We start from the raw sequence: 15501 nt of genomic DNA on the forward strand, positions 1-15501 counted from the left end.
TGACAGGCCACTGATATTTTTGTGTGAGGCAAAGGGGTTTAAATCAAGAAAAGACCCCCTGAAACGAGGTCAATTCCAGATAAATCCAAGGACTGCAGACGTTCTACGGAGAATCTAGAAGCCAAACCCTTACCACTGAAGAGAACGCTCCAAATTAAAACGTCCTAGGAGAATTAGTCAGTGGCCCTGACCCCCAGCACTGGAGGACACTGACAACCATTTCGTGGGGTTACTGCTTCCTTCCTTCAATCCAAAGTCCCTGGGAAACCTTGGTGGGACAGGAAGGAGGCTAACAAATGCTATGGCGTCCAAATACCAGCTTGAGTTGTTGAGGAGATCCAAAATGAGATCCCTTTTGTTTGTTTACTCCTTAACTGAAGAAGCGAACCTAGGTAACCTCACACGGTGGCTACAGTTTAACCTTACTTGAAACAAAGTACCCCGGGTCACCCTTGACACTTGTCAGCGAGATTGCCACCCGACCAACCTTCGGCTCCCCGCGCGCCCAGTGGGGGTTGGGCCGGAAGGGCGCGGCGGGGGCGGAGCAGGTGGGCTCGGGGGGGGCGTGGCTCCGAGGAGGCGGGGACAACGCGGCCGGGCCGGGAGCTTGGAGGACCTAAGAGGCGCGGCCGGGGCCACGCCCCGGGCGGGAGGGCCGCTCTGTGCGCGCCCGCTCTATGATGCTTGCGCGCGTCCCCCGCGCGCCGCGCTGCGGGCGGGGCGGGTCTCCGGGATTCCAAGGGCTCGGTTACGGAAGAAGCGCAGAGCCGGCTGGGGAGGGGGCTGGATGCGCGCGCACCCGGGGGGAGGCCGCTGCTGCCCGGAGCAGGAGGAGGGGGAGAGCGCGGCGGGCGGCAGCGGCGCTGGCGGCGACTCCGCCATAGAGCAGGGGGGCCAGGGCAGCGCGCTCGCTCCGTCCCCGGTGAGCGGCGTGCGCAGGGAAGGCGCTCGGGGCGGCGGCCGTGGCCGGGGGCGGTGGAAGCAGGCGGCCCGGGGCGGCGGCGTCTGTGGCCGTGGCCGTGGCCGTGGCCGGGGTCGGGGCCGTGGCCGGGGCCGGGGCCGGGGCCGCGGCCGTCCCCAGAGTGGCGGCAGCGGCCTTGGCGGCGACGGCGGCACGGGCGGCTGCGGCGTCGGCAGCGGTGGCGGCGTCGCCCCCCGGCGGGAGCCTGTCCCTTTCCCGTCGGGGAGCGCCGGGCCGGGGCCCAGGGGACCCCGGGCCACGGAAAGCGGGAAGAGGATGGACTGCCCGGCCCTCCCCCCCGGATGGAAGAAGGAGGAAGTGATCCGAAAATCAGGGCTCAGTGCTGGCAAGAGCGATGTCTACTACTTCAGGTACCTTTCTGAGGGTGCGGGGTGGGGTGGGGTGGGGTGGGGTGGGGTGCAGTGCAGTGTCAGGTAGGGGTCAGGGGTCAAGAGCTGGCCTGGGCAGGGGTTGCAGGATTAGAACAGAGTCCTGAAGGTATATGACAAGGACCGGGTGACCTGGTATGGAAGGGGAGCCGAAGCCCTCCCTTCCTTGGCAGAGGTTAGACCACAAGTGAAGGGGCACAAAGGTGTCTGAAAGGTGAGGCGGGCACACTCTGTTAGAGGGCTTCCGGGAAAATGGTTCGCAAACGAAGGGTTAATGGGAGTGATGGTTAGTCAGTCCATGAAAGGGTTAAAAGAAGGTGTAATTCATCGAAACTGTAAAACCCAGTCACTGTTGGCGCCTGTCCCAGCATGTCCCGGATTCATCATCAGAAGTGCGTTTAATCTTGCACATGTGGAAGAATTAGCCATCTACAGGAAGAAAGTTCCAGTTAACTTTGTAGGGTCCAGGGAGGTTTCACTTACCAAGCAGGCATTTGTAACTCCAGAAACTGCGTGGAATGCTTTGGCGTGGCAGGACATGCTCATCTTTTGACAGCGGAAGTTGTCAGACTCCCAGACTAACATTTGCTCCCCCCAGTGAACATGTGGCAGTGTCTGGAGACATTTTCGGTTCTCACCTGGGGAGAGGGTGCTGTTGGCATCTGGTGAGGAAAGGCCAGAGGTGCTCCCGTGCTCCAGGACTTAGGCAGCCCGTTGCAGTAATTATCTTCCCCCAAGTGCCAACCAGGAGTAAAGTTAAGAAAGATAGCTGAAGTGTTTCAAGGTTTCTCACTTGGATGTCATCTTGCCATACTGCGGTTACACTGCTCATGTCCTTCGTTTATGATAGGTGGCAAGCTCAGGAAAGGGTCATCGGCCATTGATACCAGTGGATTATAAACAAACTGACTGAATGTTCCTCCACACCATCCCATTTTTCGAGGAGTACAAACATGTTATGTTGAATAGGTTGGAGGTCCCTTCGTGGACAGATGGAACGGTTTTCAGGCAGTGAAATATCTGAGTGTTTGGGAACTAGTTCTTAGTCATCCAGAAGCTGCAGTAATGTGAAAGATTTCCTATTGGTCATTCACTGGGACGGGAGAAATATGCTTATGTATAGTATTTCCAAATCATATATGCCATCATTTACGTTTAAAAAGTTGAAAAGTTGTGTATAAGCACACGCATCAAAATACATGAGTGTAGTTCTTGCTGATAGAGACCATAAATATGAACATATTGTTTTCCGTTCCTCCTTGGTGCTGTTGGTCAAACCCAGGGTCTGGTGCATCTATAGGCAAGTGTTCTGCCGCTGAGCAGCAGCATCCCCGGATCCTGAACACATCCTTGCTGGTCTCTTAGATACAGGAATAATTAGTTTACTCTTTTCAGCTCTTGAGTTCCAACTCATTCTTTCGCTTTGTTTGAGACAACTTATTTTCAGTGTTGGGAATTGAATCTATTCCTTGCACGTGCTGGGCCAATGCTATAAACTGAGTCATGGCCTGCTCCCCCTCCCCCCTTTTAAACTTTTGTGACCAGAGCTTTGCTAAGTTTCCCAGCCTGACTTGAATTTGCCTTGAGCTGGTGATGCTCTTGGGCAGCCCCCTGTGGAGCTGGGATTAAGGTTCTATCCCACCAGGCCTGACTAGAAAACTTAAAGTATGAAGATGATTGTGTGGGTTTGTTTCAGTTTCTCCATCACTGTTCGGTTCAGTGCTATGATGGTGCTAAAAATAAAACACTAGCAAGACGTAGTGGCCTATGCCTTTAATCCCAGCACACAGGTGGATCTCTGTGAGTTCGAGACCAGCCTGGTCTACAGAGCAAGTTCCAGAACAGCCAGGGCTACACAGAGAAACTCTGTCTCAGAAAACAAAACAAAAAATTAAAACGCTACAACTCAAAGATATATTTGTTTCATTTAGTGCTATTTACAATTCCTCTTTGCTTTGGATTTCATTTTACTGTTATCTTTCCTAGGCAGGCAGTCTGCATAGGCTTTGTGTGAACTGCTGCCGATGTTACGTCTTGGAGGCAGTTATATTTGACGAGAGTTTTTTGTTTCTGGGATTGAATCCCTTGAAGAAAAGCTCCATTCTTAGTTGAGCATTGTAGAATTTGTATTTTCCCTGCTTACAGAACTTGTCTTGGGATATGGTTTGCTTGCTTTTGGAGTGATGTATTTATTCAAACTAATTTGTGTTTTTCTCTTTTTGGATATGTGGCTGGAAAGGCTATTTCAAAAGCCAAACTGGGTGCAGTTGCACATGCCTGTAGTCTCAGACACTCAGGAAATTGAGGGACAGGGTCACTTGAGCCAGCCTGGTTAATGTAATGAGACTCTTGTTTCTAGAGGCTGGTGAGATGGTTTGGCAGGTACAGGTGTGTGCTGTCAAGCCTGATGACTTGAGTTTGATCCCTGGAGCCCACGTGGTGGAAGGAGAGAACTGGCTCTCAGAAGTTGTCCTCTAACCTCCTCCTCACCGTGCACACTGTCTGCCACACATACACCAAATAATAAATGCATATATGTTAAGAAATTAGAAATACAATAACCAGAGCTTTGAACGTAGAGCTCTTGCCTAGCATTTTTGATTATTTAGTAGTAGTATCATCAAGATGGAACCTCATGTAGTTCTGGCTTGCCTTGCACGTAGAGATCTGCCTGTCTCTGCCTCCCAAGTATTGGGATTAAGGCATAAGCACCATACACAGCTAGCATTTTATGTAATGTATGTATAGATGGTGTGGTGTGGAGGCCTGAGATTGACGTCACGTTTCTTTCTTAGTATCTCTCTACCTTTCATATTCAGTCAAGGTCTCTGACAGAATCTGGAACCAGTGTAGCTGGCCTCTCCCATGTGTGCTGAGATGAAGGGATCAGGCAGGACAGTCAGCTCTTGCATGGATTCTAGGGCTCGAACTCTAGCCCTCACACTTACATTTCAGGTGCTCTACCCACTGAGCCACCTCCTCAGACCTTGCTTAGCATACGCCAGGCTCTGGGCTGGATCCAGTACTACACAAAAGTAGATAATCAGAAATCAGCCATGTTGCCACAGAGCTCCAGTCTGTTCATGGTCACATTTTCCTGACTGTTCTACATTGTTGATAGATTTTTTTAAAATTTAAATTTAAATAGTAATGCTTCTTGGTAGATAATACCAATGTAACCAATTAAAAGCCGACTTTCTGTACAAATTCGTCCTTAGGAAATTCATCAAACATCATAGTGATAGTTACTCTTTTTATACGACACTGCAATGTTATTTCTTGTGCTTTGAAATGGAAAGGACATTGAGGAGATTTGTGCTTCTTTAGGACTACAAAGAGTGTTGTCGGTAGTTTGTTGCTCTCCTGTAAGGTGTGAGTTACTGTGTGGAACTGTTGTCACCTGTTGTGACTCTCTGCAGAGGCTATGCTATGAACACTAAGAAGCGTGAAATACAGTGTGAGCTTGTAGTGCATTAGTTTCTTTGATTTGTGATGGCAACTTTCTGTGATGGATTATGATGATGGGCCAGAGTAACCGTGAGTTCATATTACTTTTCAGACTCAGTTTTACATATTGGTATCCCATATGATACATGCCTTTAAACCAGGATCTCACAAAACTGTATCTGTTAATGGTAGGTTCAGTGTGAACTCTCCTGCTGGTAGGTAATGTGAACACCTTCACCCAGCTGTTCACACAGCTTCTAATAATGCTAGCCCCCAAATTAGTCTGCTCCTGGGGAGATTAATTTAACTAAGCCATGCCTATTAACAGAGGGTGTGCCTGACACTTATTAATTGGGCTGAAATTAAATGTACAGGGAAAGCCTTTGGTTTTGGTAGAATATGTTTTGGCTGCATCTTGAAACTGCCCGAGTTGTAATAGAAGCACCTCTGGGTGCCAATTAAGTACTATAATTACGCCCTCTGTCAGGATTACTGAGATAGTGCTGTGGCAGTTCATCTATTATCATCCAAAGCATGTTTTAAGAAAAAGGGTGTGGTTTGTTAAACTGCTGGGTCCATTGGTACAGTTTCTGAAAAACTTCATTGCCACATTTGAACCCATAAAACAGTAATTTTCTTACTGGCCGTGATCCTTCATTTCTAGCATTTGGCATTCTATATAACACGTACTGGTTTGTGTTTCTGAAATACTTTCCTCTTCATAGGTTTCTTTAGGAACTTACTCTCTCTTGCCTTCTTTTTTTTCCTTTCCCTGTGCAGCGCCCTTCATGGTCCTGGTACTAGGCATGTAATCCCAGGCTGGCTTTGAAGAGGTGGCAGTCCTGTCTCAGCTTCCCCCACGCTGGAATTACAGGCACACACCAGCTCTTGGCTGGTTTCACTTTCTTGAACTAGAAAGAACAGGACTCAGATGTTGTTGAGGTCCATAAAAATCACAAAGGATCTTAATAGGAGTCTCCAGAGGAGGCAGCTAGGTGTAAGATTGGATCTGGAAATGGTTCTCCAACTCCTGGACTTAACAGTGGCGCATTGTGAGCATGCTACGGCTTTCCCCATGCTCTTATTGCCCACTCATTAGTGGGGTCTGGTTGCCACAGTACTTCATACTATTTGACACAGGGATTAATACAGTCCTCGCTCGGGTAACCAAATAAGCAGCACCTTCAGTAAGGAGTGACCTATAGCTTTATTTTTGCTCAAAATTCCAGGGGATATAATCCATCCTGGCTGAGAAGGTGTGACTGTAGCCCTATCCCAGGTTATTACCCCTGACCCAACCTTGAGTATCTGAAGCAAATTTAATACTGTATAATTTCATTCATAAAAAACCTCTTCAGTAGGTTGCTTGTGGCGGTAAGATTGAAACATGGCAATTTTATAACCAGACATAGCTCAGTATTGCAAAACTAGAAGAGAAGTCAGCAGTCACGTCATGATTACTCCTGCCAGAGCGGTGCTATCTGCATGGGTTCAGAGGAGGGAAACACGTTGATTGTGAGTGCTGTGGGGTCTTCATGGTAGACCGAGGGTGTTAGGTTAATAAAAGTAGGGGTCTCCAGAGGAGCTCTGGAAGAGCTTGGCGATTGGCGTGTTGCATTATGGACCAGGGAAAAGATGGGTCACTCAGCTCATTCATGATAGAATGAATTAACCAGCATGGCTGGAACAAAGGTCGCTGGGTAAGAGAAGTAGAAAGTGGGGTTGAAAGGTTGAAGGGAGCCAGGTTAAAGGGGCCTCCAATGCAGGGTAAAGCACATTGCTAACAGGGAAAATCCACTGACCTCTTTTAGTTTCATGTTTTCAATTTACTTTACACTTACATAAAACATAAAATTATGTATCTATATATCCTAAGGACTAAATTTACATTGAAGGCTTTTCAAGAGGAGCTATGAAGGAAGTGCTGTTTTAGGAAGAGCATTGTGGATCCTTTAGAATGCAGACCACGGATAGTCTGTCAGGATGCCCTGTGGTGATGAAGACCATTTTGACTGTGACCATATGCAGAATGGGTTCAAAGGGGGTTATATAGTAACTGATGAGACATGGAGATAGAAATAATCTAAACGTAGATAATAATCCACTGGGGTGTGTTGTGCAGGGACTTATGAATGTCTATTTTAGGATAGCTTATGTTTGCAGGGGAGTGGAGGAATTGTGAGGAATAGCTTTAGTCAGTCTTCCTGTCAGTACACACTGCTTTTTGAAGCAGGGCTATGCAGTTTTAAAAAAATCTTTTGGCAATTTTCTGACAACAGGGTTTGTATTTAAGTACACAAGATAATTCCAGTTTCACATTTTAGCTTCAGATAAAATTTGGTTTCTGGGGGAGTTGTTTTTAATGTTAAGGAAATCTTTTGTTTCGAATATTTACTCAACTTTGAACAATTCAAAGGGGTAAAGAAACAACTTGAAAAGTTTAAGGAGTCAGAGAGATGGCTCAGTGCTCCTCCAGAGTACATGCATTTCCTTCCCAGCACCCACATGGTGACTCACAACTGTCTGTAACTCCAGTTCCAGGAGCGACAGGGGCAACACACACGTGGGTACTCAGACATCCATGCAGGCAAATGTCCATGCATTTAAAAAAATACAACTTTTTTTTTAAAGTTGAGGTTTTCGTAGTTTAATCTCTTCCAGTGTTGAAGTATTTAGATTTGTGTGTGTGTGTGTGTGTGTGTGTGTGTGTGTGTGTGTGTGGTTTTCCTTAATTCCTTATAAAGTTCTTCTTGATCATAGTGGGTAGTGCTGTACTTCTGAGCATGATCTCCATCTAACTAGCCCTGTGCCTTCTGAGATGCCCCCGTCCCTCACAGACTGCTGTGTCTCATTCCACTGTAGTGACTGCCGTGCTCGCAGCTCATCGTTTAGAAACTGCTTTGAAGATAGGTTTGGGTGTTGTTTGTAACAGCCACGAAGCTACAGTTCACCATGTCATCGATGTGTCCTGGGTTAGCGAAGGGGCTTCCGAGTCTAGTTCTGGCTGCATACTGCAGGCCTGAGGAGACAGGGTGGCACAGTAGGATGCAGTTGTCTGCCTCAGGCGGTGATGGTTCTAGGTGAGTTCACCGTGGTCTGGTATCTCAGGGACAGTTGTTAATTTTTTTTTTTACATAAAGTTTCTTTCGGATAATTGTATTTAAGAGTCTTGAAGGTGGAGTTAGGGTTAACAGTCACTTTAAACAGTTTGACAGAAATGAAAGGAACCTGGGCCCAAGTGATGAATTGTCTTCACATGAACTGAGACTCCACTCAGGGTTTTGCTTTTTAATTAAATAGTAAGAGAAATGAAATGCATGGTTGCACGTTAGTTCAGGAATGGGGGTAGTAGACAGGGAATTTTTGTTTGTGGTTGAAACTGAGAGAGTATTTCATTACTGGATTAGCTCTGGTCAGAGCAAACTGAAAATGACTAATATTCACCAGTCTACTAGTGTTAAAAAAAGCAATACTGTAAACTTAAGTTATGAATTGATACTTCTAGAATAAAAAATTAACTGACATTCTAGAATAAAAGCTTAGTCACTTTGTGAGTCCAGGTATTTCTGAGATGCGGATGGGTAGCAGCCATCTTAGAGGGTGGATGGGAATGTAGTCACTGCGTGTGCTCAGCCAGGCACTCACAGAGTCAGTTGCTGCTGTGCAGATGGCTTGAATCTCATGAGTACATTTCTTCCTTAACTATCTCTTGGGCCTTGGCCTCCTGTTGCTTTTCCCTATCTCCTACAGAGCAAGGTCCCTGCTCTTAAAATTCCCTGGGGCAGGCAGGTTTCTCTTCTAGAAGCTTGTTACGGAAATGACAGTGGCTTGTCCTGAGTTTTCTGCATGGCACATACCTGCCAGATGCCTTGCAGAGTCCCATCTGTGTGACAGGAGGGAAGCAGGACTTACTAGGCACCACTTGATGTTGCTAATATTGCAAACTTCGCGTTTTTTACCCTTCTTGGATTACAGCGTTTATTAGTGGAGTATGTGAGACTTTTACCCTGGGCCTTGGGCTTGCGGGGCCAGCTCTGTACCCCTGGACTGTGTCTGCAGCCCAGATAGTCTTAGGGTTGAGTCCTTGGGTATTTATGTCTCCTTGGAGTCTGAGGAGAGAAGTGTCTAGAGTGTAGCCTCTTTAATGACTTTTTCTCTGTAGAAGCCTTGACACTTGAGGTACTGGTGTCTTCTCACGGTGGCTTTTAACACACAAGGAAAAACCTCTTGCACATTCCACTTTGAAATTTATTGGTTCTTCCCACAATGACTTTCTATTTGTCTCAGCCACACGCTAAGCACAGTGGTGCCTATCTTTTTGGTAAAAGTTACTGCCTGAATATTTTCAAGTTCTGAAAATAAGTCAATTGAAAGAAGGTCCACGCTGGAGCTCAATTTTATTGCATTAAAAGGATCTTTAGGAGGAAATCTGATTAAGAATTGTTACTGTATTTTGAGGAAAGATATTTTCTTGTTCTTTTTTATGTACTGGAGATACTTGGAGGGCCTTGTGGATACTAGGTGAGCATCCTCTCACTGAGCTACATCACTTTTTACTTCCGAAAAGCTGCCCAGTCTGGCCTTGAAAACTCTGAGATCACAACACGCATTACTACCCTAGCTCCCTCCCTCTCTCCCTCCTTTCCTCCTCCCTTCCCTTATTCACTCCATCTTTGAGATAGTTTATCAGACTGTTCTTTATCAGTCACATGAGTATTTGATTACGAGGACTTCATGGGTATTCTAGCTTAATTCAAACTATAATCATAGAAAAGACTGAGAAATACAATAATTTTTACAACTTTTCAAATTAATTTGAGTGATTTAGTAAGACTTATGTAGTAAAACTGACTTGACTAAAGCTGAAAATTTTAAGTATATGATTTATCCCATTGTGCTTGAAAAAGAAACTACATTCTTTCTTAATTGACAGGGTTCTTGCTTTCAGAAAGTTACTTTGTTCAATGGTTGCCTCTAGATTATGACATTTGAGAGTTTTAGAAAAAGGGGTTTATAATATTTGGTTGTTGGAAATACATAGGAATCAAGGAAACATACAGGAATCGTAATGAAGTAAAATTTGAGAAGATTGTGCAATTGTTTCTCATCTGGATTGGAGAATAACAAGGCTACATAGGCACATAACGATTTAGGTGGGCTTGAAGAATTAATATCTCATTGACAGGTTCATCCTATCTGGAAAGAAATACTGGGAGGAATTAAAGGTATATGGCATATTTCAGTGACTGAGGTTGGAATCCAGGATTCCTTAGTTGACAGGAAAAAGTCTACAAACAATATATTTGATTGAATTCTTTTGATGATGTGCTAAGGAGGGGAAGGCATTTTGTCACCCTTGGGGAATCTGAGCATGCAGAATTTGAACTTGGTGCTGGATGGGTGGCAAAGGGATGTGGGAACTGAAGGGTTGTTAGTGTCCATCCAGCTTGGAGGAGTAGGTGCTACATGGGCCATGATGCCACTGGCAAAGATGGGAATAACAGATCAAGTACAGGCAGCGAGTGAGGTGGGAAGCATGTGGTTGGTAGTGATGATCAAGTTTTGGGCAGTGTTGAAAGTACCCTGATGGTTTACTTTGAGGTGTTGAGCATATTTTCCAATATAACTTGCAATTGGAGTTGAGGTATTCTGTATGTGATCATGTCTTCTTTCCCACAATGGATTTTGGTTTTGGCTACTTTTATTCTCTTATGGTCTGGTAGTTGGTGGTTGTAATTGTCATCTGTTGGATGAATTTTGTGTAATTTGATTTGTGTTCCCAGAATGCTTAAGTCATGGGATTGTGAAAAACAAAGGTTAATAGGTCTTCCAGCTATCCAAAATTTGTGATGACAGAATACCATAGAATGTGACAGATGACATGCACTGTGTTTTAGACTTGAGCCTGAAGTTACTTTAGTCCAGAGTAATGTTTCATTGTTTTGTTTCCCAGTGTTTCAAAGTTCTTTGTTCTTGAATTATTTTTCACTTATTGTGACTAGTTAGTGCAAGGTTAAATCCTAGGTACGGCATGTCAGCCTCTGTGAGATGCCTTCTAGAATTCTCAGGGTCTTCTGCAGACACGGTCATGGTCTGTTCTAGCTATTTGGCTTATAAAAATTATTAGATAAGACTTTAGGGACATTGTCCCTAAAAAACAGTTTCACAGATTAATCACACAGAGATCCTTTTTAGGGCAAGTCTGTTCTGTACACTTCTGGTGTGTTTATAGTTTTGTATCTTCGGCAGTTTTTTTTTAATTTTTTTTTATTGATTTATTTGGCTTTTTTGAAGCAGGGTCTCATAGCCCTGGCTAGTCTGGAAGTAGCTTGTGGTTGAAGCTGACCGTTTACCTCCACATTTTAAGTGCTGGGATTACAGGCTAGGCCTGTGACATCACACCTGGCTAATAAGTTATTTTTGATAGCCTTATTTTATTTATTTTATTTTTCTCTCTTTAGATCTCTGTGCTTTTTTATTTTTACTTTTGAGATTATAATGTAATTACAACATTAATTATAATATAATTACTCCCCTTCCCTCCCTCCACATCCTCATATATATTCCTCTCAGGTTGTCTTCAAATTTATAGCCTCTTTTTTTATTAGTTGTTGTTGTATGCATATATGCATATACATATACATATATATATATATATCCCTAAATATAACCTGCTCACTTAATATGCTTATTTAGGTAGTTTGTCAAACGAGTCATGTCAGAATTGTATAAACAGGTTCACAGATGTTCTTGCTTGTTTTTCATTTCAGTAGTTATTGTAGTTTTAGTAGGAAGCATATACATGTCAAAATTTGAGTTTCTTTATTTTTACTATTGCAGATACTGTAAGCTTATGCCAGATTATGTGGATTCCAAATTCATCTGTTTTAAGCTAGCTACTGAGCTCTTGGCATTGGGTATAAACTGGTGTTTTCAAAAAGCAGTCTGGAAAGAAGTTGGTGAGAAGGTAGACTCTTGCAGGGAGTGTGCATGCTGTGCATGTGGCTGTGCTCATTCTGAGGCAGTTAGCTGAGTGAGTGATAGCAAGATAACCTGTAGCGGCGTGTACAGTGTGCACCCAAGGGAGAGCTGTATTAAATAATACGATATCTCTTTCTGCAGAAAGTTAAGAAGTTCCTTCAAAACTTGTAGTAATTCTAAAATTAAACCAAACCCATATAATTATAATTTGTAACAATCAGGAACAGAAATTCCTGTTAAAAAGGTTATATAGGATTTTATTTTTAAAAGGTTATATAGAGGCTATTAATATTTCCTTTTGTACAATTAAACTTTTATTTCTTCTAGTCCAAGTGGAAAGAAGTTCAGAAGTAAACCTCAGCTGGCAAGGTACCTGGGAAATGCCGTTGACCTCAGCAGTTTTGACTTCAGAACTGGCAAGATGATGCCTAGTAAATTACAGAAGAACAAACAGAGACTGCGGAATGATCCTCTCAATCAGAACAAGGTTGGTAAATTTACTCACAGCGTAGACATGCACTTCCCAAGCTCTCCAGAAGGGTTTCATGTGCCATTGAGATCACCATTGTCTGAATGTCTTTCCTCACTACAGAGTATTTGAAAACTTACAAGTAGGATTTATTTTTCTATATTTGGAAGTACTTGAACAGAGAAAGTGTGAGTAATTGTGCATAGTAGAAAACAACATTTCAGTATGTTGGTAGACCACTAACATGTACTACACTTTGTGATTTTTTTTTGAAGTATTTTTTTCTGTTTGCTAAAAAGAGGCGACATTACCACAGAGTGTGTAATTGCATAGTAATTGTGAAGTTCAAAATTTGGGGAGGGGCAGTGTGACTTTGACTTTGATGATGTCGATGACACTGACTCATAGATGTTATTTTCATCCTCACAGATTTTTTTCACTAGCCCTTAATTTTTTGGAGTTGCTTGATTATTCCATAGCTATATAAACAAGTCACATTTGAATATGTTAATTTGATTAAAGCTTCAGTATCTTTACAAAAAAAAGCTTCTATTCTTCCAAGGACACCTGGCCATGTATGACCCACGGACAACTCCTTGACTTGCATGGTTCCTCTAGGTAGGTTACTACCCTTAGTGCTGAGTCAGGAGTTGAGGTGGACATCACCACTGCAGATGCCTAAGTCAGTGATTTCAGTGACTTTGTTATCAGTTGTTAAAGGCTTCCATTCCTCTAAATTTTAGGAGTCTTTGTTTGTGTGTTACCATCACTGCTTTCTCGCAACAATCCTGTGAAAATAAAGAGTGAAAAGTAGAGGCTTTTCATAGGGTTTGACGGATGTAACCCCGCCAGACCGTCAGAAGTACAGCAGGCCTTGCACTCAGGAACCAGGCTTTGCCTCAGGCAGGCGTGGGCTTGGTGAACTGGCTGTGCTGTGTGTTAGCTGATACAGTCTGTCATAGTGTAATATCGGATACACATAGACAACTTTCTGAAGTTGAAGCCGCGGAAGGCCTGAGGCCTTTTGTAGAATAGAGTAATAAAACTTCTCCCATAGCATTATTGTGAAAAAGAAGTAAGAATTTACATAAAAACATTTAGCAAAATATTGACCCCTGCTGTTTCCTTTTTCCCCCCTCCTAAACTGCCCCTTCCTTCCATAAACTGTAGCCAGCTTGCTGAGCACCAAGCTACCCTACCTGCTTAGCGTAGTGTTTGTATAGGAAGCTTTCTGGCTGAGCTCTTTTCTTCCTTGCCTTTTCCTTTTCTGAAGCACATACACGCACCAGTGTACCTGTGTGTATGCATACATATGTGTATATGTGACAGTTACGGTTTTCTAAAACTGCCACTTTAAAACTCTAGCCACAGTGCCACCTGCACTGTGGACCTGACTATTTATGAAACGAAGAGAGTGCTTTTAAATTATCCTGTTGTTTCCGGAATTGCATTTTAGCCTCATTCAATGTAATTTGAAGCTTTACTTCCTGACAGTTAGGGTTCATTAAAAACCAAACACTAATTCGTCTCTAGTTTGTGTGCACCTTTCTGCTCTAGCTGCTCTGGACCAATCCTCACCCTGCAGCATGACATGCCTGCGCTTTCAGGACCTGATCTAGCTGCTCTGGACCACTCCTCACCCTGCAGCATGGCATGCATGCGCTTTCAGGACCTGCTTGCTTCTGTGCTGTTCCCTCTGCTTGGAATGTGCTTCCCCCTCCCCCTCCATCTGGCGAACTCCTCACTCAGCCAAGGCTCCACTCCATTGCCTGCATCTCTGGGAATCCTGTCCCTTCTTCCATGGTGACTGCTGTGCTTTGCCATTGTGTTTGTGCCTGTACTTCAGCTAGACTGTGAGCTCCTTGGGAGCAGGGACTCTGTTTTGTTTTTGTTTTGTACAGTAACTCAAAACCTTGCACATAGTAAGTAGCCTTGATGTTTGACTATACTAGCCACCTGATTCTAGATAGTGGTAATAAATGTTTATTTAATAAAGTCATACAACACAGGTTTGGAAGTGCCTTTTGTTTTCATTGTTTTCTGACATTCTATGTGAAGTTAATGGTGTCTGGTCTTGCCTTCATTTGATTCTTAAAAGTTTTAGGTAAGTAGCCATGGTGGGAGTAGTTGCAATTTTTTTTTTTTTTTTTTTTTTTTTTTTGAGACAGGGTTTCTCTGTGTAGCTTTGTGCCTTTCCTGGATCTTGCTCTGTAGACCAGGCTGGCCTCGAACTCAGAAAGATCCGCCTGCCTCTGCCTCCCGAGTGCTGGGATTAAAGGCGTGCACCACCACCGCCCAGCAATTTGTTGCAATTTTAGAAACAGACTCCCTTTGGGAGTAACACTATCATTACAAGCAGAGAACATACTTGTGGTGTAGTTAGCTGATGTTTTTCGTGACAGTATTGCATAAAGAAAGCTGGGAAATGTAGCTGACAGAAATCTTGATATGTAGTAAGCTCGGCTATAGTACATTTTTTTTTTTAAGTTTTAAAATATTTTTGGAACTGGGGATAGTCAACAGTTAAAGTTTTTAAACAGAATTGACTGACTATAAACTCTGATCTTGATGTATGTCTTCTGTATTGAAGCAGTTATTGCTAATGAATGGTATTTTCAAAGGTAAGATCTTTGCAAAGTGGTTTTTAATTACATTCGAGTGGGTCAGTAGGATGGAGTGGGCATTGGCTTTGGATTAACACACACTGCAGTTTTTGTACTTGTTTTTGCTTTTCTCAAATTTAGTCTTACTCTGACCTCCCAAATGGATTGCATTCTTGCTTTCATTACACTTTATTGATTTTTCACTGCTATAATTATTTGCAGGCAGCCTCATCTCTCAAGGTGATAAAATAGTTGAAATGCTAAGTGTGTTACTGAAGATCTCTCTGCAGCTAGTGGGGGCAGGTGGCTCACAATAATGTGAAAGGGACCAACTAGGGTGTGGTAAAGTGATGTCAGTTTTCTCATAGTAGAGCATTCTGGGATGGAATTCTGTTAGCTGTCGCCATACATATGGCTAATGTGTGGCTGTGTATGCCTGGTGCTTACCCTGTTGGACAGTACAGTTTTAGAATGAAAAGGCAAAATCTTGGCTTCACATGTAAAATATTTTTGTGCATATGCACACACACACACACACACACACACACACACACACACACACAGAGAGAGAGAGAGAGAGAGAGAGAGAGAGAGACTTTTCAAAGATACCTCAAAGTTTCAGAGATAGGATTTGACATTTTAAGGAGGCAG

The 15501-nt window shown here is 43.7% G+C and overlaps 1 protein-coding gene across 5 annotated transcripts in view; it reads left to right on the forward strand.

Moving 5' to 3' along the window:
- The first annotated feature begins 653 nt into the window (after positions 1-653).
- Positions 654-15501, forward strand: part of Mbd2 (methyl-CpG binding domain protein 2) — a 58241-nt gene continuing 43393 nt past the window's right edge. Inside the window, exons 1-3 of one of the 5 annotated variants that reach the window (XM_059246098.1) lie at positions 654-1332; positions 12106-12265; positions 13867-14256. In XM_059246098.1, the coding sequence (XP_059102081.1) occupies positions 788-1332; positions 12106-12265; positions 13867-14097 (936 nt within the window). In that variant the 5' untranslated portion in view covers positions 654-787 and the 3' untranslated portion in view covers positions 14098-14256. Of the gene's footprint in view, positions 1333-12105; positions 12266-13780; positions 14257-15501 lie in introns of those variants that run through there. The other 4 variants (XM_059246101.1, XM_059246100.1, XM_059246099.1 and 1 more) reach the window with 4 other exon arrangements.

This window comes from Peromyscus eremicus, chromosome 19 (genome assembly GCF_949786415.1).
Source record: "Peromyscus eremicus chromosome 19, PerEre_H2_v1, whole genome shotgun sequence".
NCBI classification, from domain to species: Eukaryota; Metazoa; Chordata; class Mammalia; order Rodentia; family Cricetidae; genus Peromyscus; species Peromyscus eremicus.